At 40.0% G+C, this 27,802-nt stretch overlaps 1 protein-coding gene and 1 long non-coding RNA gene across 2 annotated transcripts in view; one reads left to right on the top strand and one right to left on the bottom strand.

Moving 5' to 3' along the window:
- The window catches only part of LOC102447802 (transmembrane 9 superfamily member 2-like), a 53,595-nt gene that overhangs the window by 17,937 nt on the left and 7,856 nt on the right, over window positions 1-27,802 (top strand). The window contains exons 7-16 of the mRNA XM_075941047.2: window positions 11-122; window positions 2,811-2,887; window positions 3,735-3,843; window positions 7,042-7,174; window positions 9,423-9,542; window positions 9,726-9,783; window positions 14,642-14,801; window positions 15,464-15,615; window positions 18,322-18,433; window positions 21,275-21,446. Of these exons, the coding sequence (XP_075797162.1) occupies window positions 11-122; window positions 2,811-2,887; window positions 3,735-3,843; window positions 7,042-7,174; window positions 9,423-9,542; window positions 9,726-9,783; window positions 14,642-14,801; window positions 15,464-15,615; window positions 18,322-18,433; window positions 21,275-21,446 (1,205 nt within the window). The remainder of the gene's footprint in view (window positions 1-10; window positions 123-2,810; window positions 2,888-3,734; window positions 3,844-7,041; window positions 7,175-9,422; window positions 9,543-9,725; window positions 9,784-14,641; window positions 14,802-15,463; window positions 15,616-18,321; window positions 18,434-21,274; window positions 21,447-27,802) is intronic.
- LOC142831253 (uncharacterized) overlaps window positions 17,722-27,802 on the bottom strand; it is a 51,251-nt gene continuing 41,170 nt past the window's right edge. Inside the window, exon 2 of the long non-coding RNA XR_012906942.2 lies at window positions 17,722-21,756. This is a non-coding gene — a long non-coding RNA (uncharacterized LOC142831253). The remainder of the gene's footprint in view (window positions 21,757-27,802) is intronic.

Raw genomic sequence — 27,802 nt, 5'->3', positions numbered from 1 at the left:
GTCTTGCTAGTTACAAACATACAGATAAAAACCATTTAAATTGTGGAGGTCCCCCTATGGAGATACCTGGTAAATTCACAGACAAACTGGATTTGATCTACACTTATTCTGTGAAATTTCAAGTAAGTGTGGGGTGTGTGTGTGTGTGTGTGTGTGTGTGTGTGTGTGTGTATGAATGTATGTGTGTATAAATATAAAAATGTATTTATTTTGGTAACACATCTCCTAAATTGTTTGGATCCAGGTTCTTTCTGACAGTTTGTTGAGTATAATTGTTTCCACTGTTTTAGTTGAGTTTTATGAATACAGTAATTCCTTGTGAAAATGTGTTGTGGGGTCAATTTTCCCATTGAAAGTAATGGAAAAGGTGGGGGTTGCGTTTCAAGCGGTGGTGTCTGTTGGGACCAGGACATAAGGTTGGAGGAGAAAGGGGGACTGGGTTACAGCAGGGAGGGGAAGTGTTTGGTTCTGGGGGAGGGGAGGAGAGGCGGATTGGGTAGGGAGTATGCCCCTGTGATGGGTCTGCCGGGACCCGCACTTTGTCCGGCAAGGAGGGGTCGCTGCGGAACGGCGCAGTGAACCTTCCACCGCTTTGCAGGGAGGCAGGGGAAGCCCCTCACAGCTGCCAGCAACGGGCCAGTTGGGGAAATCGTGTTATTCCGGGGACGGTCATGTAATCCAAAAAACATTCCCTAAAAAAAAAAAAATCATGCTATAGCGAAAACGTGTTAAGCGGGCATGTGTTAAATGAGGAATTATTGTATTAAAGTGTCTGAGGAACAATTTAGGAATGTAAACTGTTTTGTAGTTAAAAATATTAAACAGCCAGTCTCAAAGTTCAGAATGCAGTTAGAGAGCACTGTGAAAAGTGACTTCCAGAAACAAAAAGAGGGCTACCAGCCCTGAGTTTGAAAGCTAAGCAGGGTTTTTCTTTTGTTGTGCATTATAAGTAATTAAAATATTACAGGTTAAGTTATTCTTTCAGTTACACCAGAGCAATTCAGCTGTTCTCAAATTTTAATCCGCAGCTGGAACTTTACCTGTCTTGTTGATAGGTAAGAAGGTTATGGAAAACAGATAACTCTTCAGTAGCTTTATTGGCTCTTCACAGTTAACAGGGATACAATTAAGTAAAATTTAGATCTGGCATTGAAGTTGTCAAATCCGGCTCTAAACACAGCGATCAGAGTTATTGATTCATGTAACTCTTCTACACAGTCACTATTCACAATAGATCAATGATTTAAGCAAGCCTCATATTGGAGAGAATATATTTGTATATAACATTTCTTGGAGGCTTTTATTTTATAATTTTCCTAGTTTTAATGAATTAGTTTATAGTGAGCATTTTTTTTTAGTTCTTGTTCTCCATCTGATTTGAAAGTGCCTTAGTTATAATTTTATCCAGACACTTGCAAGCATTAAATTTACTACTTGTTAGGTGGTTTTGAAAACGGTCTTTATTTCACCTATATATCTGAGGCAGTAAGTAGCTGTGAATGTGCTTTTATTTTGATCTGAAAAGTAACCTCTCATGGGTGTGAGGATGGGTCAGTTTTCTTGTTGCTTCAAAAACTGGAGCCTCTGTTCAGCCTGTCCTAAAAAGTGGTCAGTTATTATTTGTTTTTATGATGCAAGACACCTGTCCACTAGGAATTGGACTGAGAGCATTAGTTCATTGTATGGAGGCAGCCATACCGTTGTCTCATGATAATAGCTTTCACTTTCCACCCATCTGAAATTGATTTGACCCTGAGACCTTGAGATAATAGAATACAGAGCTTTGCTCCTTTCCCTTGAACTATCTAATCATGCTTAGACTTGCTGATTTTTTACTACACTGATGAACCTTTTGACTTAAACACATTAATAGACTGGAACACAAATTGTAATTGTAATGTCAACTTTGCTCAGTAAAGTACAAAATCCTCAGCTAATTCCTGCCAGTTCAGACATTTCCAGCAGATGTCACTATTTACATCTTAAATATCCAGTACACTTAAAATTAACTACCTGCAGTTTGTTGTCTTAAGCTTTACTTTAGGTATAGTTAGAATGCATTTTTTGAAGGGAAAAAAAGGCTGTTAATTTTTGAAAATTTAAATTAACCCAGTAAAAAGCCAATAGTGTCTTTATTTATGACTGGTTAAGAAACTGACTTAAAGTTCATTACTGTTTATTGTGCCTGAAATTTTTGAGTTTAGCCACTGTTTTGTCAATCTAATCTTGTTGTCTGCATGCTGAAGGGAAAGAAATCGACTGTCTTTTGGTAATGAGACCATGATAGACTTACATCTTGACCCATTTTGAAGGGCTGGACTTTCAGACCTGTGAAAGTCTACAAATATACACGTGTGCACTTGATATTTGCATGCAGCTCATACACATTTCAATTGGACGCTAACATAGTAAATTGCACACTCAGTTATGAAAATCTGATCCCATGAATCATGTGATCTGTCAGCCAAATTGTGGGATGATAACTCCAGGGAGTAGATTGATGAATTCACCTCTTCATCCAAATTAATTTTTACTCTGAAAAACATTGCACAATATAAATTGTGCCCTAAAACACTACATTAGGTAATACAAAAATTGCAGGCAGTGGGCATTATACAGTAAGTTACAGAGAAGCACAAAGCCATAGAATATAGCATTAAATAGAAGAGATTAAAGGGAAAAACCCTGTATCTAAATTGAATTTTGGATTCAAGTAGGTTATTCATATTCACTAACTTTAGTAAATGACATTAGAACCTTTACTCCTTCAAGGCCATTTGTTTAATCATTTTGTTTCATCTTGTCTGTAGGAAAATGATGTCAAGTGGGCTTCCAGATGGGACTACATTTTGGAGTCTATGCCACATACCAACATTCAGTGGTTTAGGTAAAATTTTTAATTTATGGAGAGAATAATCTTCTAGCGAAGTACAGCTTTCAGGAAATATAAGTCTTACATGTAAAATGAAGTCTGTTAGTTCCCAAGCAAATGAACGTCCTTGTTTCAATATATGAAGTAACTTTTATCAGTTTTGGATCTCTTGGGAGCAACTATAGTATGGTATTTCACCAAAGGAATGTGCCATTATAATTCAAAGACAAAGAAAAAGCATGGAGTTTGCTTTATCACCTTGTTCCGTAGAACTTTTGAAAAGTCACTGCCCATCAGTTTTCTTACCATGACCTTCTAGCTTGCTTTGATTACCAAGTAAAGGTTATCTGTACAAGCTTTGTTTTTAATATTAGCTGCTGCTTTTAAATACAAAAACTGTGAGGTTTTTTAATGCTAAAGAATGTACCAAAAGAACTGCTGTTTATGGATTAAGATATAATTTTTACAATACAGAGAAAAATGCTATGCTGTAGTGTGCATACTGCTAAAATAGCATAATATACTGTACTTGAAATCTGATATTTCATATGTAATTGATTTGTTCAATGGAATTGTATTTCATATAGAATCTATTTGACAAAAATCATTTGGCTTGAGATTCTCTAGCCTACTCTGCTCTTTGGTAGAATGGCTTTTCAGGAGCTTTTCTGTTGCATAGTTGTGTGTGGTATTTTTTCGGTATAGGAAAACATTAAAATTAAAATAGCTGGTAGAGCAACTTACGCACAACCTTGATAGCTAATGTTTCAGACTTCAGATGTGCACATATTATGATTATTGCAGTACATCTATTGAAGTCTGAAAAAGTGTATAGAAACGTTGTATTTTTCTTCATCTACAGTATAATGAATTCCCTCGTAATTGTTCTCTTCTTATCTGGCATGGTGGCTATGATCATATTGAGGACTCTTCATAAAGATATTGCAAGATACAACCAGATTGACTCTTCTGTAAGTAGAACTCTTATGGGTTTTAGATCTCATTTTCTAGAAAGAAAAAAATATTAATGACAGTTTTGAACACAATCTGGGGGGTCAGAATAAGTACTAAAGCAAAAGTCTTTATGTAGACATATTAGCTCTTTGAGAGTAATAAATGGCCTTACAAAAATTTCAGCTTCTGCAAAGAAGGGAGTATTTGGTGTAGGTATGATTGAGAGGTTCAGTTTCCCACATTGGTATGATAAACTTTTAATGTGGATAGACGAACTTTAAGAATAAGCAAAGGTGAGGTGGATACTATTTAGATACATTAAAATTTAAGATGAAGTACCACTGCACATAATTGGATGCCGTGTAAGGGACACTAGCAAATTTGTAATACATCAAGTGATGGTTACAAACACAAGCAGTATATAGGTTTCCGTGAATCCATTGTACAGGCAGTCCCCGACTTACGTGGATCCGACTTATGTCGGATCCCTACATACGAACGGGGCTTTTCTCGCCACGGAGGACGCGGGTGGTGGGACCGCCCAGACGCGCCGCGGTCCCGCCACCTGCATCCTCTGCGGCGAGAAAAGCTGCTCCGCGTCTCCCTGGTCTGCTGGAGACACGGAGCAAAGCCGCGGCGAGAAAAGCCGCTCCGCGTCTCCCTGGTCTGCTGGGGGCTCTCCCCCAGCAGACCAGGGAGACGCGGAGCAGCTTTTCTCGCCGCAGAGGACGCGAGCGGCAGGACCACGGTGCATCTGGGTGGTCCTGCCGCCCACGTCCTCCGCGGCGAGAAAAGCCCCTGTAGTCAGCCGCTGGTCAGTTTCAGCAGTGGCTGACTTGGGGACGCCTGGGGCAGAGCAGCTGGGGTGCTGCTGGGTTGGTCCAGTAGCCCTGAGGAGCGGCGCTGCAGGACCAACCCGGCAGCGCCCCAGCTGCTCTGTCCCAGGTGTCCAGATTCAGCCGCTGCTGAAACTGATCAGCGGCTGATTCCAGGAAGCCCAGGGCAGAGCAGCTCTGCCCTGGGGTTCCTGGAATCAGCCGCTGGTCAGTTTCAGCAGTGGCTGACTTGGGGACGCCTGGGGCAGAGCAGCTGGGGTGCTGCTGGGTTGGTCCAGTAGCCCTGAGGAGCGGCGCTGCAGGACCAACCCGGCAGCGCCCCAGCTGCTCTGTCCCAGGTGTCCAGATTCAGCCGCTGCTGAAACTGATCAGCGGCTGATTCCAGGAAGCCCAGGGCAGAGCAGCTCTGCCCTGGGGTTCCTGGAATCAGCCGCTGATCAGTTTCAGCAGCGGCTGAATCTGGACGCCAGTTCCGACTTACATACAAATTCAACTTAAGAACAAACCTACAGTCCCTATTTTGTACGTAACCCAGGGACTGCCTGTAATGGTAAAAACCAAAATCATTCTGCTTCTCTAACTGATTAAATTTAGCAACTTGGAGTGAATTTTATCTAACAGTGTTCTTTTAAAAAATTGCAAATAAACACACGCTCTGAAGCCTCTTGTAATCTCAATGAAATATTTTATTAACAAATGTATTTGGTTTGTGCACTGGATGGTGAAAGGATTTCTACACCTTAAATCTAAAGCATGAGGTTAATGGATAGAAAACTGTCATTTAGAGAATTGTTTTCTAGTAATGGTCAGTTGTAGATGTAAGCCTTTTTGTTTTAAGGCAGCCGTGGGCAAACACTGGCAAGTGGGCCAGATCTGGTTAGCCAGAGTTAGCCGCTGATGGTCTGCTGGTGCAGGTAAACATAGCAGAGTTGGCCCACCAGGGAATAACCCTGATGAGCCGCTGCTGTCTTGTTGCCCACTCCTATTTTAAGTTCTAAACATTGCATATTTCAAGCTTACTGGTTTTACAGGTTGAAATACCGAGTTTGTAGAAGGACATCAAATTTGTATCCATGGTGATCTAACTGGTTTCATTTAGATGGTGAGATCAGGGTTAGTTCTGGCATAAGCAGATGCAACTCCCATTTTAGTGGATTTGCACTGAAAACAATAGTTGAACCATCTTATATGTAGTGTAGGTCTACAGTATTTCTCTTAGGGTAAATCTGCCTATGTAATAATAAAACCTGTGACCCCAAGACTCAGAGCCTGGGTCAATTTTCTTCTGTATGTTACACACACAAAAATCATCTGATGAAGTGGGTTTTCCCCACGAAAGCTCACCATGTTTAGTCTCTAAGCTTCCATAGGACTATTGTTTTTAATAATCACGTTCTGTTAGCTAACCCTGGATCTATGGTTTCTGTTTCCCTGCTGACATGACACTTGCTGTAAAACTGTTTTCTAAACCCATTAAAAAAAGAAAAATCCCACTTCCAGTATATCCCCACCTTGCAATTTTATCAACAAGGAAGATACAAAGTTCCTCACACTCGGGAGATGATTAAAATGTTCCCAAAGAAATGAAGTGATGTCTTTGTTACTAGCTGAGCTGCTCTGCGTTGTCACCTAGTTTCACTTCCCTTCCCTTCCCTCTCCTCTTTTCTGAATGTTTAATTTTGGTACTGAACACGCCAGTGAAATATTTACTGATTACAGTTAGACTGGGTGATGTATAGGGATCCCTGCACTTTTTGACTGAATGAGACACAGGTATTTTAGTGTGGGCTAAGTTTGCTAGAAGTCACCTGTTTCTCAGAGTTAAATGCTACTTATTTCCTCCAATACTCCCTCCCTAAAATTCAGACATTAGATTATTTAACAACATAACAGCAACATGGTGAAGAACACTATGGTCTCAGCTTGGGAATTAGCAGGGAAGATATTTGGAGCAGAAGGAGCCCAAATTTGCTTATAAAAAATAAAGCAAATAAACTTCATTATTTGTTACTGAGACTGACCTGCTTTGAAACAAGCAAAAGAGTCAAATATTTAAACAAAAGTGAAATGCTATATTCCAAGTTCAATTAAATGGAATGCTTTGTTTTGCTTTACATTTACCTTGACCTTATGAGTATCAATTCTAATTACATTGTTTATCTATCACTCTCAAAGGCAAATATTTTCATGATAAATCTTGCCTTTTTCTTCTAATAAACCAGAGGATTGTAAAATCAATGAGTGATGAATCCATACAATTAATCTGATTTTGGTTAACTGTCAGTTTGGTTCCAGTCTTTGAAAGCATGTTTCACATCTTGTTTATATTAATTCATTGCTGAATTATGTATGTTTGATAAAGATATTGCTGTTTTATAGGAGGATGCACAGGAAGAATTTGGTTGGAAGTTGGTTCATGGAGATGTATTTAGACCTCCAAGGAAAGGAATGCTGTTATCTGTCTTTTTGGGTCAAGGAACACAAATTTTCATTATGACCTTTATTACTCTTTGTAAGTAACATTAGGTTTATTAAAATTGCATACTTACACTGTGTTAGTGTAGTTATAAGAAGCGTGAAATAATTTCTGGCATAGCTGTTTATTGATGTCAATGTCCTTCCGTTAGAAAGGAAAAATACATTTGCATATAATAATGACCCAAGTCACTGCAATAACACTATTGCGAATCATATAATCATAGAACTGGAAGGGACCTCGAGAGATCATCAAGTCAGGTCCTCTGCCCTCAGGGCGGGACCAAGCACTGATTCTAGATCATCCCTGATAGATGTCTGTCCAACCTGCTCTTAAATATCTCCAATGATGGAGATTCCACAACCTCCCTAGGCAATTTATTCCAGTGCTTAACCACTGTGATAGTTAGGAATTTTTTCCTAATGTCCAACCTAAACCCTCCCTTGCTGCAGTTTAATCCCATTGCTTCTTGTCCTATCATCAGAGGCCAAGGAGAACAATTTCCCCCTCCTCCCTGTGACACTCTTTATATACCTGAAAACCGTTATCATGTACCCTCTGTCTTTTCCAAACTAAACAAGTCCAGTTCCTTCATCCTTCCCTCCATAGCTCATGTTTAATCAGGTTTGTTGCACTTCAATCATGTTTGTTGCTCTTCTCTGGATCCTTTCTAATTTCTCCACATCTTTCTTGAAATGTGGTGCCCAGAACTGGATACAGTGCTCCAGTTGAGGCCTAATCAGTGCAGAATAGAGTGGAAATAATAGTGTTGTGATCATTATTGCAACATCTCTTATTTAGGGGCTAATTCACACAATCTAAATCTATAAAAGTAAAGAAGTCTCAGTCCATATCTGCTTTGAAATTTTTTAAAAAATATATTAGAAGTCTACACTTACTCATCATGTTCCAGTAATATTGCCTAGACCCAGGGTTGTGAGTTCAATCCTTGCGGAGGCCATGTAGCGATTTGGGGCAAAAATTTGTCACGGATGGTACTTGGTCCTGCTGTGAAGGCAGGGGACTGGACTCAATGATCTTTCAAGGTCCCTTCCAGTTCTAGGTGATAGGCAATCTCCATTAATTTTAATTTAAGTTTACTTCATTTGTAGCTGAGAAACGTTTCACACAGGTCGGTTTCAGAGGGTAGCTGAATTAGTCTGTTTCAGCAAAAACAAGGAGTCCAGTGGCACTTTAAAGACTAACAAATTTATTAGGATATTAGAGCTTAAGCTTTTGTGAGATACAAGTCGCTTCCTCAGATGCTAAAGAGAAAAAGAAAGACAGAAAAAGTCCAATCTCTGTAGCCTCTTTTTTCTTTTTCTCTTTAGCATCAAGTGAGTTGTAGCTCTGAAAAGCTTATGTTCTAACATTCTAATAAATGTTACTCTTTAAAGTGCAATCAGACTCCTTATTGATTTCACACAGAGCATTGCTTTTCAGAGTTATAGTGCACTATCCTTTTTCTCTGTTCCTAATGTGTTTACATGTAAGTATTATAGTAACTTGCCTTCAGGTCTTCATAAATTGGTCTTTCCAAATCCATGGCAGCTCTTGGAGTCTGTTTCCAAATACTACAGTTTCACATACTACTAGTTGCAGAATGTGTAATTCAAGAACTACCTTTCATCTCTGAGGTTGTCCTTGCAGTTTGTTCAAGATCCTACTTTTAAAAAAATAGAGATTTAATTTTCCAGATGGTCCACCTTGCTCCTGCGGATAAGCATTGTCTGTCATGGTAGATCTGATAGCCTTTGTCTGAAATTAGAAGTTTCTGAATCAGTTACTTCAGGATTCAGTCCTGTTATCTTCATGCTTCTGATAACTACCTTTTTAAACATAGATCACTGCCTTTGATTACTCTGGGCCTACTTTTCTTGGATGACTCTCATGTCCGATATTAAACAATTCTGATTGCCTATGCAATAAATGTACTGCCTTGCAGAATCATCATACTTTCTTTAAGCTTTTGAAAGCTGATTTTTCCAAGCTGGAATTTCATGGTATAGTGTTGGAGGAGCAAAGACTTCAGCTGTATGCCTTTCTTGAAGTCTTTAAGCCACAGGGACCTTTGCCTTTTGAGTATGTGGTGAAAATATACAAGCTTTTGGTTCAGAGTTATGCCCAGAGATGTGTGCACTTGTAACTAGTCAGTTTGCGTGCATATGTGTGTATGCATACCCTGCCAGTGAAATGGATAAACCTGTATGTTGTGGCATATGCTATACTTTATAAACATAGTGTATGTTGACAAATGTCTTAGTCTTTCTTTTTACATCTTTAGTTCTAGCTTGCCTTGGCTTTCTTTCTCCTGCCAACCGAGGAGCTTTGATGACCTGTGCAGTTGTACTGTGGGTTTTGTTGGGAACACCTGCTGGTTACGTATCTGCTAGAATGTATAAGAGTAAGTATAATTGCATGTTTCGTATGGTACAGTATATTAAATTCAGAATTACCAGACATTATATTTAATTCAAGTTGGAGCTGATGTCTCGATATTAGATCTACTTCTTGCTGTCATACTGCAAAATATTTATAAAAAGTGTTATGTTTGAAGCTGTAGTAATGATTTTTACTTATTCCTCAGCATTTCGAGGTGAAAAGTGGAAGACAAATGTTTTGTTGACAGCTCTGTTGTGCCCTGGGTTAGTACTTTTTTTTTTTGTTCCTTACTCTTATGAAATTGTTACCTCTCTCTATATATATATAAAAAAAAATTTCTGCTGGATGACAGAATGTTCCTGCCAAGCAACAGAATGATGTCATCATGTCATCAGCTTCAACAGACTCTCTCAGTGAAGCGAAAGCAGCCAGAGAAAGGGGGGTAGGCGAGTGTAGTGAACATAGAATGCAGCCCCCTAATTCTTATACATAAATCAATTACCACAAATAAAGCAGAGCACTAATATCTTAACAGTGTATTCTTTCAAGGGTTGTGCCACTGTCTTTGTTGCTTTATTCTAGAGCATCTTAGATTGGGAAGAAAAGTTTGTAAATCACAGCTTGCATTTGGAAAGTTGGCAAATTGCATAACAATCTAGAATGTGGCTTTTTGAATCCAGTGGTCATAACCACCCTCCCTTTCTTGATAAGTAAGAGGGAGGATGGTCCAAACACTACGCAGGTGGCCCTAAAACATGATGATGTGTAACACGAGGTCATGGCATGGAAAAGTTTGAATCTCTGACCTGGAATACTGTTGTTGCTAGTGTAAATCTTATGCAATACAACAGCTGTTTGACTACAGCATTGAATATTTTCTGGATACTCGTGTTAACATCAGTAGGGACTATATTTCATTGTGAATACATGGTTTATAATGATGGCTTTTTGGAAAGGTTGTTCTGTCTATAGCACTTGTATGAATCAGGACTGGATCCTATCTTTACCTATTGAAGACAGTCGTGCTATTCACTCTTAGTATAGGGGAAGTACGGTTAGATATTAAATTGTAAGTTTAGTTCCTTACTAATGTCGTACAGATATTTTATCTTGTTTTTGTATCTTGAATAGATTGGAGTGTTCTTCTGGTGAAACTACATAATAGGGACATAGGTGTTCTAAACAAAATGACTTTAAAATAGCAATTGTGTACTTCTGTGGTGAGTAATCTTGCTAAAGACAGGACTAGATACTGTAGTTCACAAAACAATTTGATGCTCTATGTGCATAGCTTTTTATATTGGCTTTAGGAACACTTCATTTGGAAACTAGGGCTTTGTGTGTGTTTTTATGTCTATGTACTTTGACACACAATTTAAATTACTTCTGAGATTTCTAGTTATATATACTACATTACTTTTAAACTGGTCCTTAAAGACAGAAAGTTGTGTTTTAGAGGTAATCTTTGGTACAGCTTTCTGGGTGGCTGTGTGGGAGTGGGGAAAATAAATGTTATAATGGTGTAGCATATAATGGTATAATAAATAGAGGAAGCAATTTTTCTGATTTGTATTTAATAGAGATCTTGAATATGGCTTCAGATTCTTTTCTTGATAACCTTTTGGAGAATGGAATTTAACAAGATCTGTTGGCAGCAAAAGCCTCAATTTTTGCAGGAAGACAGATAAAAAATAGAATTACTAAAACATGGCTTGGTTTGAGTAAACTAGAATTGATTGAATGACACCTGATGTCTTGTGTAAAAACTGATTTTGTAGTATTCCTGTGTGGAAATCTTATGCCTAAGAAAAATGTATGTCAGTCTTTCTGCTGTCATTGAGAGATCTTCACAGTACAATGGGAAATGTATCTGAAGAAAAAAAAATCATGCTGATAATTTAAACTCCAGAATACATTCAGCTTCCTAGAGGAAGCAGAAAGATTGGGATTGGTAAAATAAGAACAGATGTCTTGATTATGTTGTGCTTATTTAATGAAACCACATAATATCATAAAGAGCCTAAGGCAGTTTTATACTCCATTCACTGAGTTCATATGCAAGTACTTTTCCTTTATCTTTGGAAGAAGAGAAGCAGAGATTTGATTACTGATATGGGCAAGGTCTAAAACACACTGCAGGGTTTGATGTGTTTGATTACACATTTATAGGATGCTACTTCCAGAAGTATCTGGGAGCCATTTGTGCAATGTCTTGTCTGCTGCTTTCGTTTTCCATGACTTTGTCCAATACAGTGGAATGTGTATCTTCCTCTGAGACTAGTGTAAATTCAGCTTCAAGAATTCTTCCAGAATGAGTCCCAATGAGTGGTTCATTTGGCAATGACCCTTTCTTAGAGTAATGCTTCTCCTGTACCCTGGGTGGTGGGAATCCATGTAGCCTCCTGTTGAGGTTTCCTCACAGTGCATTTTATTGCTTTACTACAGGATGGAACTTGTTTAAAATCTTAATCATTTTACTCAAACTAATTTACTCTGGGTTTTAGCTTTCTGTATTGAAAGGATTTTTAGAAAGCAGGTGGAGAGAGGGTGAAAGCATGGTGGATTTTGTTAATTTCTAAACAATAATAATAATAATTTTTGTAAAGGTAGGGCTAACAGGAAAAAGTGGGATGGGGAAGTTGTTTTGGGATGGGGGAGTTGTTTCCTTTGTAACATTCTTCACAAGAAGACTGTCAAAAAGAGGACTTCTTCAGGCTTAGAAAACCAGCCTTTAGGGCTTAGCAAACCTCAGTTTTTCTTTCTACAGATTTTTGAAAAAATAGAAAGTATCCTGCTGATTAAACTGAAAAAATAACACTCTCTTACTTGGATAGCTTAGCTCCTTCTGAAACAGTGAATCTCCGAACATTAAATATTGTACTATTTTATTGGACTAGTTCACTCATCAGTCATGGGACCCAATACATGAAGAGAGATTTGGTTGTAACAATAAGTTCTTTCTAGGATTAGCCTGTGGTGGCCTTGATGTTGTTTGTGGTATCTTGAACAGTGGGTTTTGCCAGGAGTGACTGAATTTGGCAGAAAACACACATTCATTAGACAAGAGCAATTTAAAAACATTAATAAACAATGAGCAGTGATGGGAAAGAAAGGACTGGTGAAGTACAGTAGAGTCAACAGTGTTTGCTAAAACACACGATGTCACGTTTTTTGTGACAGTGGCGCTTCATGTTACCTTGCTTTTGTCAATTAAAAGTCTTCCAAACAAGTAATTTTACTGCTAAAAGACCCTAAAGATTAAAGCAAAATGCAGGACAATGTAGCACTTTAAAGACTAACAAGATGGTTTATTAGATGATGAGCTTTCGTGGGCCAGACCCACTTCCTCAGATCAAATAGTGGAAGAAAGTAGTCACAACCATATATACCAAAGGATACAATTTAAAAAAATGAACAAATATGAAAAGGACAAATCACATTGCAGAACAGAAGGGGGATGCGGGGGGGTGGGAAGGGGGAGGAAGGAAGGTAAGTGTCTGTGAATTGCTGATATTAAAGGTAGGGAGAGTGGGATGTTTGTGAGTTAATGGTATTACAGGTGATAATTGGGGAAACTGTCTTGGTAATGGGTGAGAAAGTTCAAAGACTTGTTAAGTCCTTGTTGGTAAGTGTCGAATTTTAACATGAATGACAGTTCAGAGGATTCCCTTTCAAGTGCAGATGTAAAAGGTCTTTGTAGCAGAATGCAGGTGGCTAAGTCATTTAGAGAGTGTCCTTTCTGGTTAAAGTGGCAAGAAACTGTTTTCTCTTTGTGATCTTGTCTGATATCTGTTTTGTGGGCATTAATCCTTTGGCGAATCATCTCAACTACCCACCCAGAGAAACAAAAAAGCAAATTGAAAGAGCCAGACGAATACCTAGAAACCATCTACTTCAAGACAGACCCAAGAAAACCAACAATAGAACACCACTTGTCATCACCTACAACCCCCAACTTAAACCTGTCCAACACATTATCAATAAACTACAGCCTATATTGGAACAGGATACCATACTCAAAGAGGCTCTGGGAGACAGACCCATAGTCTCCTATAGACAACCACCTAACCCAGATGATTCTTACCAACCACCACAGGACATACCACACTAATACCAACCCTGGTACCTTCCCTTGCAACAAACCCCGTTGCCAGCTTTGTCCACATATTCATTCTGCTGATACCATTATTGGACCTAACCAAGTGAGTTATAAGATCAAGAACACATATTCCTGCGCATCCAGAAATATAATCTACGCTATCATGTGCCGAAAGTGTCCGTCTGCTATGTACATTGGACAAACATCTCAGACACTTCGCCAAAGGATTAATGCCCACAAAACAGATATCAGACAAGATCACAAAGAGAAAACAGTTTCTTGCCACTTTAACCAGAAAGGACACTCTCTAAATGACTTAGCCACCTGCATTCTGCTACAAAGACCTTTTACATCTGCACTTGAAAGGGAATCCTCTGAACTGTCATTCATGTTAAAATTCGACACTTACCAACAAGGACTTAACAAGTCTTTGAACTTTCTCACCCATTACCAAGACAGTTTCCCCAATTATCACCTGTAATACCATTAACTCACAAACATCCCACTCTCCCTACCTTTAATATCAGCAATTCACAGACACTTACCTTCCTTCCTCCCCCTTCCCACCCCCCCGCATCCCCCTTCTGTTCTGCAATGTGATTTGTCCTTTTCATATTTGTTCATTTTTTTAAATTGTATCCTTTGGTATATATGGTTGTGACTACTTTCTTCCACTATTTGATCTGAGGAAGTGGGTCTGGCCCACGAAAGCTCATCATCTAATAAACCATCTTGTTAGTCTTTAAAGTGCTACATTGTCCTGCATTTTGCTTCAACTACCCCAGACTAACACGGCTACATTTCTATCCCTAAAGATTAAAGACAGTTGTTACAAATGAATGATAATTATTGCTTTTTATGTATTAGCGGTGAAACAATATTGCATGAATAGAGAATGAAATAGATTACAAGGGACTATTCATAAGCCTATACTTTTATGAAGCACCTAAAATGTTTAATTCTCTTCGATTTCATTCTGCCAGTAAGAAAATTCCTTTTTTTTTCTTTTTTTTTTTTTTCAGAATTGTCTTTGCTGACTTCTTCATTATGAATCTTATTCTGTGGGTGAAGGGATCATCGGCTGCAATCCCCTTTGGCACACTGGTTGCTATCCTGGCAATGTGGTTTGGAATTTCTGTCCCATTAACCTTCATTGGTGCATATTTTGGATTCAAGGAAAAGGTAGTTTTTGGGTACTTTGATTAAGTGTGTGTTATCTGCCGTGTAGTATACTTTTCTGGTCTGATGTCACATATTTATTTATGAAGTGTTAGTATGTTAGCTGTCAACATCAAAACACCAAAATTTGGCTGTGATGAGTATAGGTCTTGATTCTGAAATGAACTGTTTCCCAAGTTCTGATCTTTTTGAGTGGTAAATATGAATACAAAGTGATTTTCAAAATATTTGTATGGCCATTTGGCATCTCTGTTCTAATAACACCAGTTTATTGACATTCTTCCTGTCTATGCAATATGTGTGCTATGGTCCTCTAAATTAACACATTTAGAAGAAAATAATCAATTCCATCATCAAAAAGTAAATAAGCACCCCTTTCTCCTGCATGTTTAAATTTGCTAGGTCACCATTGAAGTGGGGTGTCCAAAAATCACTGTTTATGCTAAAGTTGGCTTGTGCATTAATTTGTAATCTTTAGAAATTGTGGCTTAGCTCAGTGGCTTATGGCATAGTTTATAGATGAATATAATGGGAGAGTGAAGCATGTCAAGTTCCTAAATGATTTTTTTAAAATATCTGCTCTTAAGTATCTAATTACTGTAACACTTTCCTATCTTAATTGTAATGACATTGTAACAAGGTATGTGTTTTAATTTTTCTCAAAGCCTATTGAACACCCAGTACGTACAAACCAGATTCCTCGTCAGATTCCGGAGCAGTCGTTTTTCACAAAGCCATTGCCTGGTATTATCATGGGTGGCATCTTGCCATTTGGTTGTATTTTTATTCAGCTTTTTTTCATTCTAAATAGCATTTGGTGAGTATTGTATCTTTACTTGATAGGCTGTCTGGGCTGTCACCTCAAAAACAGATGTGTACCATGAACACAGAGAACCAAAAACAGTGGATTCAGAAAAATCCACAAACTCCTAGGATTGATAATCTTCCTGTAGACTTTTTGGTGTGCTCCAGAATCTAAGCACTCAATGTGTACAATTTAAAAAATAAACTTTCTTGCCCTTATCGAACTTAAAGACAATTCATTTATTTTGCATTCTGTCTGGAGCCAGGCAGATCAAAAGAGAAGCCCTAATGTAAGAGCATTGTTATAGTGGGCCTTGTACAGTAAAACTCCAGTGATCCAGCATCCAATGGTCCGGCACCATCTGGAACCTGGAAGTGCTGGACAATTGGAGCTGCTGTACCCCCAGCTTTCCCAATTCAGCTGCTGCTGAAACTGACCAGCAGCGGACTTGGGGAAGTCTGGGGCAGAGCAGCTGGGGTGCTGCCGGGTTGGTCCTGCAGCGCCAAGGGGCGCATCCCCCCCACTCCACCCCAGACCTCTCATAGCCCCCCTCTCCCAGTAGTCCGGCATATTTGATAATCCGGCACCTTCTGGGTCCTAAAGGTGCCGGATTATCGGACGTTTACTATACTTTTGCTTTTCATGGTATAAATTGTACTTAATGTGTTGCAGGATTCCATTAAAATTTGATAGAGCCTAGAATGTTTAAAGCCCTGTGATGGTCTTGCATGGCCAGGAGGACACAACCGTTATGAGTTGTTGTGTTTCTGAATCAGGCTAAGACCTTGGATTTCATGGGGTTGTAACAAAATTCAGGAACATGGTTAAAATGCTGTTTTGTTAAATACATATATGCAAGACTAAAAGCACTGTAGCTCTTCATAGTGCAGAAACAATTGACATTTAGCATTAAACTGTTGCCCACCCCATGCTACAGGAATAAGATTACAAGTTTTAAATCTATAAAGAATAAAATATACTATTGGGTATTTATTAACCTTTCAGTAGTAGTCCGCAACCAGGATCATGATAGTGTAAGATGAGACACATTTTAAAAATGCATGTGGTTTTCAAACTGGCCAATATCAATGTGTCTATATAGTTATACAATTGAAAATACTGAACACCTTACAGGCAGAATGAAGAAAAATTCAGGGAGACATGAAGGAGTTTGCCAGTGCACCCTTTTTATGAAATATATTTAAATTATAGTAATTGTATCCTTCTAATTTTTACATAGATTTAGTGCTTCCTCCCTCAACTAGTAAACAAGATGATATTATGTACTTGGGAGGTAAAAGGTGCCTTTTTCTGTGGCCAAGTGTTTAGATGATCCATGGACTGATTTGTCTAGTGATAGAAGTCTGGGAGTGGAGCAGCAACTGTTAGAAGGTATAGCATGGTGAAATAAAATGGGTGAAAGACTAATTGCAGCAATATGAAGGTGGCAGATGTCAAACTGGAGAATGGCACACAAGATGCAAAGAAGAGCCAGTAGAGTTTAAGAGCTCAGAAGGCTCTGAGAGATTTTAAACCATGATAGTACCTTTCTTCTAGTCAAACAGTCCTTCAGAGAGAGATGATGGAAATGAATTATTTCTCTGGCCTGTGTAATAGTTTTGCAAAACAATGCTGTCATGAATAGGAGCTGCAAAGGAGAGTCTGACTTACCTGGAGAGTGAGGAAAGGGTTAAGCAACTTTGGAGATGCACCTGAGGGAGCAGACTTTGGGCATTCAGCCAATGAAATGCAGATAAGGAATTTCAAATCGAGAGAGGGTTTTTTTTCCACCCCTTTGTTTTGAATCAGAGCAGTTTCCCCCCAAGTATCAGGAAAGATGGACTGTCCCAGGAACAGACTTCTTGACTTTATAAAAACGTGTAAGTAGGGAAGAGTTTAGTTAGTCTGTCAAGTTTTATTGTTTTCCTTGTTTGGGGGTTTGGAAATCATGTCAGAGCTGGTTAATTGTTTTTCTCTTTTGTAACTAAGGATTACATCCCAGGGATTCTCCCTGAGTTTATTTCGATCCATGGCTTTTAACACCCAGTCATTTACTATGCTTGCAACAGTAATCTTGTTTTAATAATAAAAGTGTTTTCTTTTTGTTTTGGTTAACCGGTATTGATTGATTTTTGTGTCATTAAACCTATGAGCCTAAGTTACTGGGGAGGAAGCAGAGCCCCATTGTTCTCTACAGATTATCTCTGTTTGTTTTTCCAACTCCAAGCAAAATGGAGGTTGGGGCAGGGGGGAGAGTTTTGCCTCAGAGAGGGGATTCCAAGTGATCTTTCCCTGGAAAAGGGTTTATTTTATATTTTTAGTTACACTTGGTGGCGGCAGCGATCACCCGTCTTTCTTTTTGGGTCTCAGGGACACTGAGACCTGACAAATTTGTCTCTGGGAGTTAGAGACAGGTTCTTACAGAGTTTATTCTGCTAGCTAGCCCCCATATCTACATGTGAAGTGCAGGTTGGGGAATTGAGCTATGACAAATGCTATAGATTTGATTTGTCTCACTCCTTACTATAACGATACAGTTCTGTAAGTAGCGTATTTACTCATGAAGTGAGAGGGATGGCAGGTAGTGGCTGAAAATTTGTTGGAGTATTTCAATAGCGTAGTCAAAGCCTGCTCTGTTTCCTGATATCTTATTTCTTAGGGATGTAACATAAAAAAACCAAACACTGATTTGAAACATTTCTTTTGTGTGTGTTCTAGGTCCCATCAAATGTACTACATGTTTGGTTTCCTGTTCTTAGTATTTATAATTCTTCTTATTACGTGTTCTGAGGCTACAGTCTTGCTGTGCTATTTCCATCTATGTGCCGAGGTAAATGAACATATTATTTTGATATCTCAAAGGGGTAGGTGTGTTAGACTAACTTTAAAAACAACTATTAAAAACACAACATGGCACCTTAGAGACTAACAAAAATATATGTATGGTGTGATGAACTTTCGTGGACAAAGCCCACTTCAGATGAGATGATCTGTTTTTCCACTCAAGATCGTCTCATTGAAAAAGTCGGTTTTGCCCATGAAAGCTCACGATACTATGCATTTATTTTCATTAGTCTTGAAGGTGCCACAGGACTACTCATTTTTTTAAATAGATATTATTTTGATGCATATATTATGATAGCACAATGAAGCTATCTGGGACATGTCAGAGTGAAATTTGCAAGGGGTGTTGAATGTCCATGCAGGGCCACCTCTGCAAAGTGCTGGGTGCTGTGGACTACGTGAATGTACTGTCAGGATTCTGTATATTGATTGTACTAAGGATGTTAAGTATTGAGTAAATGACTAATTGTGTACAATACAACTTGTATTGTGTACACGATTAGTCAATAAGAGGTTGCTGCAACTCTGCAGTTTAAGTGTAGTAAGAGCCGGGTGTGCTTGCAGCCTGGCATCTATTACATTTAAGCTACAGAATTGCAACGGGAGTAGGTCCACGACACAGTTGGGAACTGCTTCAGTCCCGGCTCGCACCGGATCTAGAATGCTGCAGCTCTGCCTTTTAAATGTAGGAAGAGCCGGGCAGCTCTTACTACCTTTAAAAGGCAGAGCTGCAGTGACGGTGCCTCTGTCTCTCCTGCCCCCCGCTCCACACACCAAACACTGATATAGAGGCAGTGGGGGAGAAGGAGAATAGTCAGCTTGACTACCCATTAAGCTTAGGCTTATCGGGTAGCCGACTGTTCGACTACTCTTTTACACCCCTGGTTTGTACCTTTGACCTGGTTATGTTATTGGCCTATGGTTTATAATACATACAAGTTAAATTTTCAAAAAAGGCAATTTCTGCCATTTCACATCTAGCTCTAGTTGCAGTGAAGATTCTCATTTTACACCCGGGAATGGTACAGTAATGGTAGATAGAAATGGGAAATGGCATTCCAGCTGGTCTGGCAGTGATATAGAATCGTAGAGCTAGAAGAGACCTCAGGAGGTCATCAAGTCCAGCCCCCTGCCCAAGGCAGGACTAATCCCAACTAAATCAACCCAGCCAGGGCTTTGTCAAGCCGAGACTTAAACTCTCGGGATGGAGATTCCACCACCTCCCTAGGTAACTCATTCTAGTGCTTCACCACCCTCCTAGTGAAATAGTTTTTCCTAATATCCAACCTAGACCTCCCCCACTGTAACTTGAGACCATTGCTCCTTGTTCTGCCATTCATCCGTCACTACTGTGAACAGACTTTCTCCATCCTCTTTGGCGTCTCCCTTCAGGAAGTTGAAGGCTGCTGTCAAATCCCCCTTCACGCTTCTCTTCTGCAGACTAAACAAACCCAAATCCCTCAGCCTCTCCTCATAGGTCATGTGCTCCAGCCCCCTAATCATTTTGGTTGCTCTCTGCTGGACCCTCTCCAATCATCCACATCCTTTCTATAGTGAGGGCCCAGAACTGGACACAATACTCCAGATGTGGCCTCACCAGAGCTGAATAAAGGGGAATAATAGTATACTTTATGAACAGCTTGATTTAAGGCAACTGTTGGGCATAAAATATGCTGCTAGTATCTGGCATGGTATTACAAAGTAATCAATATAAAGGGAGAGGAGATATTGCTTTCAAAATGACCACTAATGAGGTATTTTACACTGTGTGGTTTTAGTAATTTTGTCCTTACTGAAAAAGATTACTTAAATATTTTCTAGCAGACTACAACAAAATAATTCTTGTGTCCTAAAGAAAGTTTTGGATCTGAATCACTAAGACTTTTGCAAAAATTTGAAACCTACAGATTCTCAACGATGTGTATTTAAATTATCAGTGAAAGAATGAATGATGTTCCCTGTAAATCATGAGTTGAAGTTTCCACTATGTTGTGACTAATGCAGCTAATAACTATACTGTAATTTCAGTACCAAATGTACTTAGCTTCTTGTACCACCCAACATAGTATATACACTTCTCAGTTCTTGAGGACACACACACTCATCAAGGGTTGTGTATGTTGGCAGTTTTTGCAGTCTTTGAAGATTTGGTCCTCAGCCACACTGTATTCGTTTCCACTTTTGAACACTATAGTTGTTCTGTGCAGGTGACCCACTATTGTGTTGCCCCTTGTGACTGCATTTTTGTGGTGGATACTTTTACCATATGTATGTAAACTTGCAAGATTCTTTGATATCCTTCTGGGTGAGAGCTGCTACACATCTGTGAAATTGTTTCAATAGATTAAGGGTTACTTGTTAGCACAGCACCCTATGTAAATACAAGCTTAGTTTTCTAGTGAAAATACATAATTCTGAAACATATTAAAATTTAAAAAACCAACCAACCCCCCCCCCCCAAAAAAAACAGTTTAGTCCCCAGCATATTCTCCTGAGGTGGGGTAGACTAAACAGACATTTACTGTAGTTTCCTAGTCTCTACAGTTACCAGGAAGTCCCTAAATACAGTCTTGATTGTGGATAACAAAATTTCATATTTATAGATGATGCACCCTCCTAAAATTCACTTTGAGAGAGAAATATCTATTGGAAGAGCATAATTAATTAAAAGGAGGTTAAGCACTCAGTGCATGTGTGTAGAAATATACTGAGAAAAATGTAATCGTTCATAGACTTGTAAATAGTGCATTGCTTTAAATAATAAAAGCGCAGTTTTAGTTTTGTCCTTGGATTTTTTTCCCTGAAAATGGTTTATCATGTCTTTCAGGATTATAATTGGTGGTGGAGATCGTTCTTAACAAGCAGCTTTACAGCCGTCTATCTTTTTATCTATGCGGTTCATTACTTCTTCTCTAAACTCCAAATAACAGGAACTGCTAGTACCATTTTATATTTTGGGTATACTATGATCATGGTTTTGATATTTTTTCTTTTTACAGGTAAGTGCAATTGGTGAAATTCACTGCAATGGTTTCAGGACTTCTGGGTGGTGTTTTCTGATCATTTTAGCCTGAGTCAAGTTGAGAAACACTTATTGGAAGAAAGGCAGCAGTTTTGACATTAAATATGGTTTGAGTCTGTTGCTACCATTATTCACTCGCTTTACAGCACCCAAAAATATACACATTAGATACTTACCAGTGCAGATGATATATTGTTCCTGACCTGAAGATCTACAGTCTAATTTGCAGCAATTCTTTTCTAACTTGTTTAATTTCTTTGGTTGTTCCATGGTAGTGTAACAGTGACCTAAGAACATAATAGATTTACATTTTCAAAATGCCCTTGACAGGCTTTTTTTTAAAGAAAAAAAAATTACATAATCACAAAATGAAAAGAATGGAAACGAAATATTAGAAGTAGAGACTAAAAATGAGAACAACCTTTGTTAGATGAATGAATCTGGGACTGGAAGATTTAATCCTGACATTGTGACAATAAATGTTGCAAGTTGCTCAACATCTTGATGTGTGTTTGACAGTCTGTAAAATGGGGCGAACGCTTACCTAATTAATACTTACAACAGGTTACATTTTGAAAACCTTTTACAAATATTAAGTGGTCTAAATGCTGAATATAACTATTACTAAATGTAAAGGTTTTAAATGATAGATATTACATATAGCATATAGGGCCTAGAAACTCTTTGTTAAACATAGCTCTCTCTATATATAAAATTTTTTTTCCTGCGGGACATCATCTGTGTCCTCATGCTGCCACCATCAGTCTCCGCCTTCATCCACGGCTTCCTCCCTTCTTCCTCCCGTGCGCACCCTCCCCCCATCTCTGCCAGTGAGTGGGATAGAGATGGGGGTGCAGGATCTGGGTGGGAGGTGGGGTTTGGAAGGGGGTTCAGGTAAAGAGTCTGGCTAGAAGGGAGGGTGCAGGAGTGGGCTGAGGATAGTGTCTGCCTGGGGGAGGGTGCAGGAGCAGGCTGGTGGTAGGGCATAGCAGTCAGACGGGGAAGGTTGGAGAGCGTAACACCTGTGTGAGGATAGTTGGCGATTGTAGTGGCCAGAGGGGAGGAGGAGTGCAGCAAGTTATCATTTAATTTGATGATAAATGCAAGATGTCCAAATAATCACATGGCAGTAAACTGGCATTGAATAGTAATAGAAACTGAATACCCAGAGCAGTGAGAGATTTGAAATGCCAGATGGTAAAGTAGTTGCTATGGGTTAGGACTTGCGGATGCAAAGAAGAGAAGAGAGGTTTGAAATCTATTGAACAAAACTTACCCTATACTGACAAAAAATAATTTTAGGAGGAGTTACATATCTTGGGAGTTCTGAACTTATTGAAAAGAGGCAAACAGGATACTGCAGAACATTGTTAAACAGGCCGTGTGGGGAGACTCCCAGTGGTTTGCTGCTGACATGGAGGCAGACACTCACTTACTGTTGACTATTAGAACATCTTTTTTTCCCTATCTTCTGATATAATTACATTTGGTGTATATTGTGAGGAATATGCTTTTTTTCCAGAACTAGACTTTAGCATTCTGGTAAAGTGTGAAAAATGAAGTAGGGATGTAAAATCCCATGTAATTGGTTAACCAATTAAGGGTGTGGAGCAGTCCTTTCCCCTCCTTTCCTCCCCTCCTTCTTCCCCCCGCCCCCACGCTGTGGGTGGGCTGGAGAAGCACACTACTGTGGGCAGGGGTTGCCCCAGCCCGGCTGGAGTGGCTTTCCCAGGCCCACTGCAAACAGGAGCTTCTCCGGACACCTGGAGCAGCCCCTATCTGTGGCAGGCCCTGCAGGGCTGGAGCAGCCCCCTGCTCAGGGAAGGCAGAGAGCTGCTCCAGTCCCCCCTGGTTAACTGGAAACGGTAAACATCACCAGTTAACCTTTCATATCCCTAAAATGAAGACTGTGAATTTTCTTGATCCTTTTATCAGCTCGTTTTCCCCAATCCCAGGGACAAGACTAGGGTTCGTGAGGTCCAGGTTCAGCAGAAATCCCAGAATCTGCCTTCTACACTGATGTTCAATGGGTGCATGCTGCGGAAACTTCCGGATGGTTATTTGCTTCAGGCTTGTTGGTTTGCTCAAGAAAAGGGTCTAAATCTGGCCTCTTGTGGCTGTAACCTTCTGAAATTTGAAAAGTAGGATAGCTCTGGTTAGGGTGCAAGTTACAGTGCAGATGTGGGACTTCAGAGACCTGGGTTCTATTCCCCGCTGTGCCACAGATTTGTTTCTCAGCCTTGGGCAAGTCTCTTGTGCCTCATTTCCTCATCTGTAAAATGGAGAGAACTCTTCTCTACTTCATAAGGGTATGTGAGGATAAACACATTATTGATTACGAGGCACGCGTGTGCTACAGGGAAAGAGTCTTATAAGAACACAGCATGCATACACACTCTCTAGAGGATTTACCTGGTGTTGCTCGGTTCTGTAACTGAAGTAATTTTTGTTTTTCTTTATTTAAATCATTGCTCTGGGGTGGGACTGGGGTTGAGGGGTTCAGTATGCAGGCTGTCCTGGGTAGACGGGACAACCCCAGCTCTCTCTCTCTCACTGCTGCAGCTTGGGGCCCAATGAGAGGCTCCTATCTCTGGCAGCTGCAGCAGGCAAAGCAGCATGTCTGATGAGCAGACAAACACATAGACAAATATATAGAGATGGCTGTCCCTTTCTCCAGCCCTGCCCCCTACTGCCCTAATGGGGTTATAGCTGTCCCGGGCCCCATCTCTGGCTCCTTGCTGATACCCAGTGGTCATTATATAGTATCACTGCCTGTTTTTCATAAAACAATCTCATTTAAGGCACATCCCATTGTCCTGGAACAAACAAACCCTGACCTTGCTTTAAGTTATGATAAGAGGAAGCTGCATAGCAAATTTGGTGATCCTAGCTCTTAACATTTAGGAGGAATTTTTGTACAGACGCACTCACAGGCAGACCCACACGAACTCTCAAAAATATACATAAAGTTGGCATCTCATTTGCCATTTAAAGACCTATACAATTATTGTTTAAAAAAGTCACAATTATTCATACATTCGAGAAGATTCTTGGGAGTAAGTGATGGGACTTTTTTAGGGTCCCCCATCTCTTCTTGGCAGATCCTCACTTGTATTCAGAACTCAATGAAAAATAAATAATTTGGCTGGCTCTTGGTTGCTTACATAACCAAGCACAGTCTCCTCTTTGCTGCTTCCCTGCTCTGCCTTCGCTGGTGTCACTTGACTTGCTGAGATAGTTACGCTCATCTGAGCCCATTCCAATGTGGTGTTTGCCTGATACTAGTTTTGGAGAGAAGTGCATTTGATGCCTAGCTAGTTAGTATGACTTCCAATACTGGTCGAGAGATGGAACTTTTGCTTGCTAAATTTGGATCAGCTTCCATCCTTGATTATGGTTAAGACCGCTGAAATTTTTTCTGAGGAAATCAAAAGAAAAGTGGTAAAATGACAAACGGCAGTGAATAGAGAATGAGATTCAAGGTAGGAGTTGCCACCATTTTATCCCTATTCAGGGGGATAAAACTCCACAGATAGTAGAGTTTCAAACAAACAGCCATACTTTGAAAAGGTACCTTTGAAATTACTCATGCAAACTGCATCTACTATAGAGTTACCCTAACATTCATAGGCCAGTGGCTTCAAGTTTAATTTTGGGTCCTGACCTGGCCCAGAAATCTTCATATCAAAAAGGAAAGAATCTTGTGCAAACAGAGAGGTTCAGAAGCCAGGGGCCTTTATGCGCAGTATCACATCTTTCCAACAATGTATTATTTGATGCTGCAAAATGTAGAGATCACATAGTCCTACCTTACAGGTGCCATTGTACTTTGAATCCCAAAGCACAAGAGTGGTAGACTCCTAGGCTATCTCTAGACTGCAAGCCTCTTTTGAAAAAGAGCGTCTAGACTGCAAGCAGTACTTTTGAAAAAGCAAGCCGCTTTTTCGAAAGAGCACCCAGGTAGTCTGGATGATCTCTTTCAAAAAAGCCCTGTTTGCATTCAAGAACGCCTTTTTTCGAAAGAGCACTTTCGAAAAAAGGCATTCTTCCTTGTGAAGTTTTTTCGAAAAAAGGCTACTTTTTTCAAAAAAAACCCTGGAGTCTGGACACAGCCCTAGAGAAAAAGCTTTGCTTATATATGTGGTGGTCTTAAACTTTGACAACACAAAATTAATCTGTTGCAGTGTCTTACAGCTTGTCAGTAATAGGATAATTCAAATTTGCAGAGTCTTAATGATTTTTACCTTCTTTTTGAATACAGCTGCAAATATTTTTAATGGCTCAGCATAAATACAGAATCATAGAAACGTAGGAAAGGAGGGGTCTCGATAGGTCACTTAGTTCAGCCATCTCCACTGAGGTAGGAATAGGTATATATGGCCAAATCATACACAACTGAGTCTAGATAGTTTTTCTTCTGAATTTTTGAGACAGTAAAAGTTTGTGGTGTTTTTTTTTTTTTTTTTTTTTAACTATTTAAGCCAGGGGTCTCAAACTTGCATCCTGGGGGCCATCTGCAGCCCAAGCAGTTCCACAATCCAGCCTGGTTGCTGGCATATTAGTCCCTGCAGCCTGTGGCGGGGGGCCGATTCGTACCTTCCCCCACGCAAGTCCAGCCTCTGCTCCACCTTGCTAAACCCTCTTCTCCCATAGCAACTTTTCCTTCAAGCTCCTTCCCCCAAGGGACTTAGCCTCAGGGATAACTGCGGTGGTGGGAGCTGTGGGGAAGTGGAGCAGTGCACCAGGCTCTGCTCTGCTACCATCTCCTAGGCCAGCCAATTTTGCCTCACTTCACCGCGGTGGCAGGAGGTGGAGTGCCTCAGCATGGGCCGGTTTGGGAGATGGCTGTGGAGGAGAGCAGGCTGCTGCATAGCTCCACTTCCTTACAGCTCCCACTGCTATAGTGGGCGCAGGGAGGCTCGACTGCTATTGCTGCTCCCAACCCACCCAGGGCTCTGCAGGCTAACTTGGGTAGGGAGGACCATCCTGTCCATAGGATGGTTGGGGTGGCTGCCGTAGGGTTCCCCAAAGGATGGCTCTGCACACACCTTCTCCAGGCCGCAGGGACATGCGGGTCGCAGAGCTAGCAGCTGGAAGTTGCTCTAGCCCCTCTGTGCTAATGGTGGTGATGCCAGAGGGCCACTGCAGAGGTATTAAATTGCCCAGAAGTAGCAGACATGGGGTTGGGGAAAGATGCGTGGAGACTTGCCCCCTCCCTCCTGGAATCCTGCCAGAGAGGTGGGTGCCCGCTGGCCCACTAGAAGGATTTGAGAACAGACACTGGCTTGAAGGTAAATTCAGTTTGAGATCCCCCTATTTAAACCCTGCTTAAGCTTAGAGGGGAGAGGCCTCATCTTTTTTTGTCTGAAGTTGGTTGAATGACCACCTGAGGTTACAGCACTGTTATGCATGCTATTATGTTTAATGATGTAAGCTGCCATGTATTTGCTGTTTCTTTTTTCTGATTATGTATACCCTGCTGAAGTCTCTCTCCTAACCATTTCAGTTAGGAGCAAGGGGAAAGGCTGTTGATTGTATCCTCTGCAGTTCTGAGTCTCTTAAAAATGAAAACGGAGAAGATTCAGTTCCTCTAATTTTAAATTATTAGAATGCAAACATGGAATGTGGCATGTTGCCAGCTAAACCCTTGCTTAAATCCTGACAAAACAGACAAGCTCCAGATATCCTCTGTAATTTACAAAAAAGAAATCTATAGTTAAAAATGTTTTAATTACTTTTAAACTAAAGCAATATGTTAATGTGTGTCTGGGCTGTAGCTTAGGTTAGCTGCTATGCCAATTTCAATTTGGCCTTACAAAATGTAAATCGGTAGAATTAAAAAAATCCTTTTAATATAAAATGATAATTGCAATTGTCATGGCAGCTGCTGAAAAGGTATTAAGAGCTTCAGATGTGTTGATCCTGGAGTCCTTAATAGGAAGGCCAATAAGGCTTGAAAAAGTGCAATAATGTGTAGTTCTGGTATTTTCACGTGTTAGCTTTTGTAGGACCACATTAATAGTAGTACTGCTTTCTATAACCATTCTTAAAGAGAGTCACTGGAATCCCATTGTCTGAGAAAGTGACTGTATATTTTTAGAAGTGTACATTTGTCTGTTTGTGAGTCTCTTGGTTCAAGAACTTCTATATGGTCTGAGCTAGGACCACAAAAATTGGTATGCAGCTTCCTCTTATCCTAACTTAAAGCAAAGTCAGGGTTTGGTTTGCTAGGAAAACAGGAAGTGCGGGGAATAGGACTGTTTTCCATAACAAGGAAAGGGAAGGGGAAAGAGGAGGGATGCAATACTCACAGTGGTGAGCACAGGGGAGAGC

This window comes from Pelodiscus sinensis, chromosome 13, assembly GCF_052426305.1.
Source record: "Pelodiscus sinensis isolate ZL-2025 chromosome 13, ASM5242630v1, whole genome shotgun sequence".
In the NCBI taxonomy this organism is placed as follows: Eukaryota; Metazoa; Chordata; order Testudines; family Trionychidae; genus Pelodiscus; species Pelodiscus sinensis.
Note: the sequence above shows the minus strand (reverse complement) of the source record. Positions and strands in the feature narration are given on the sequence as shown.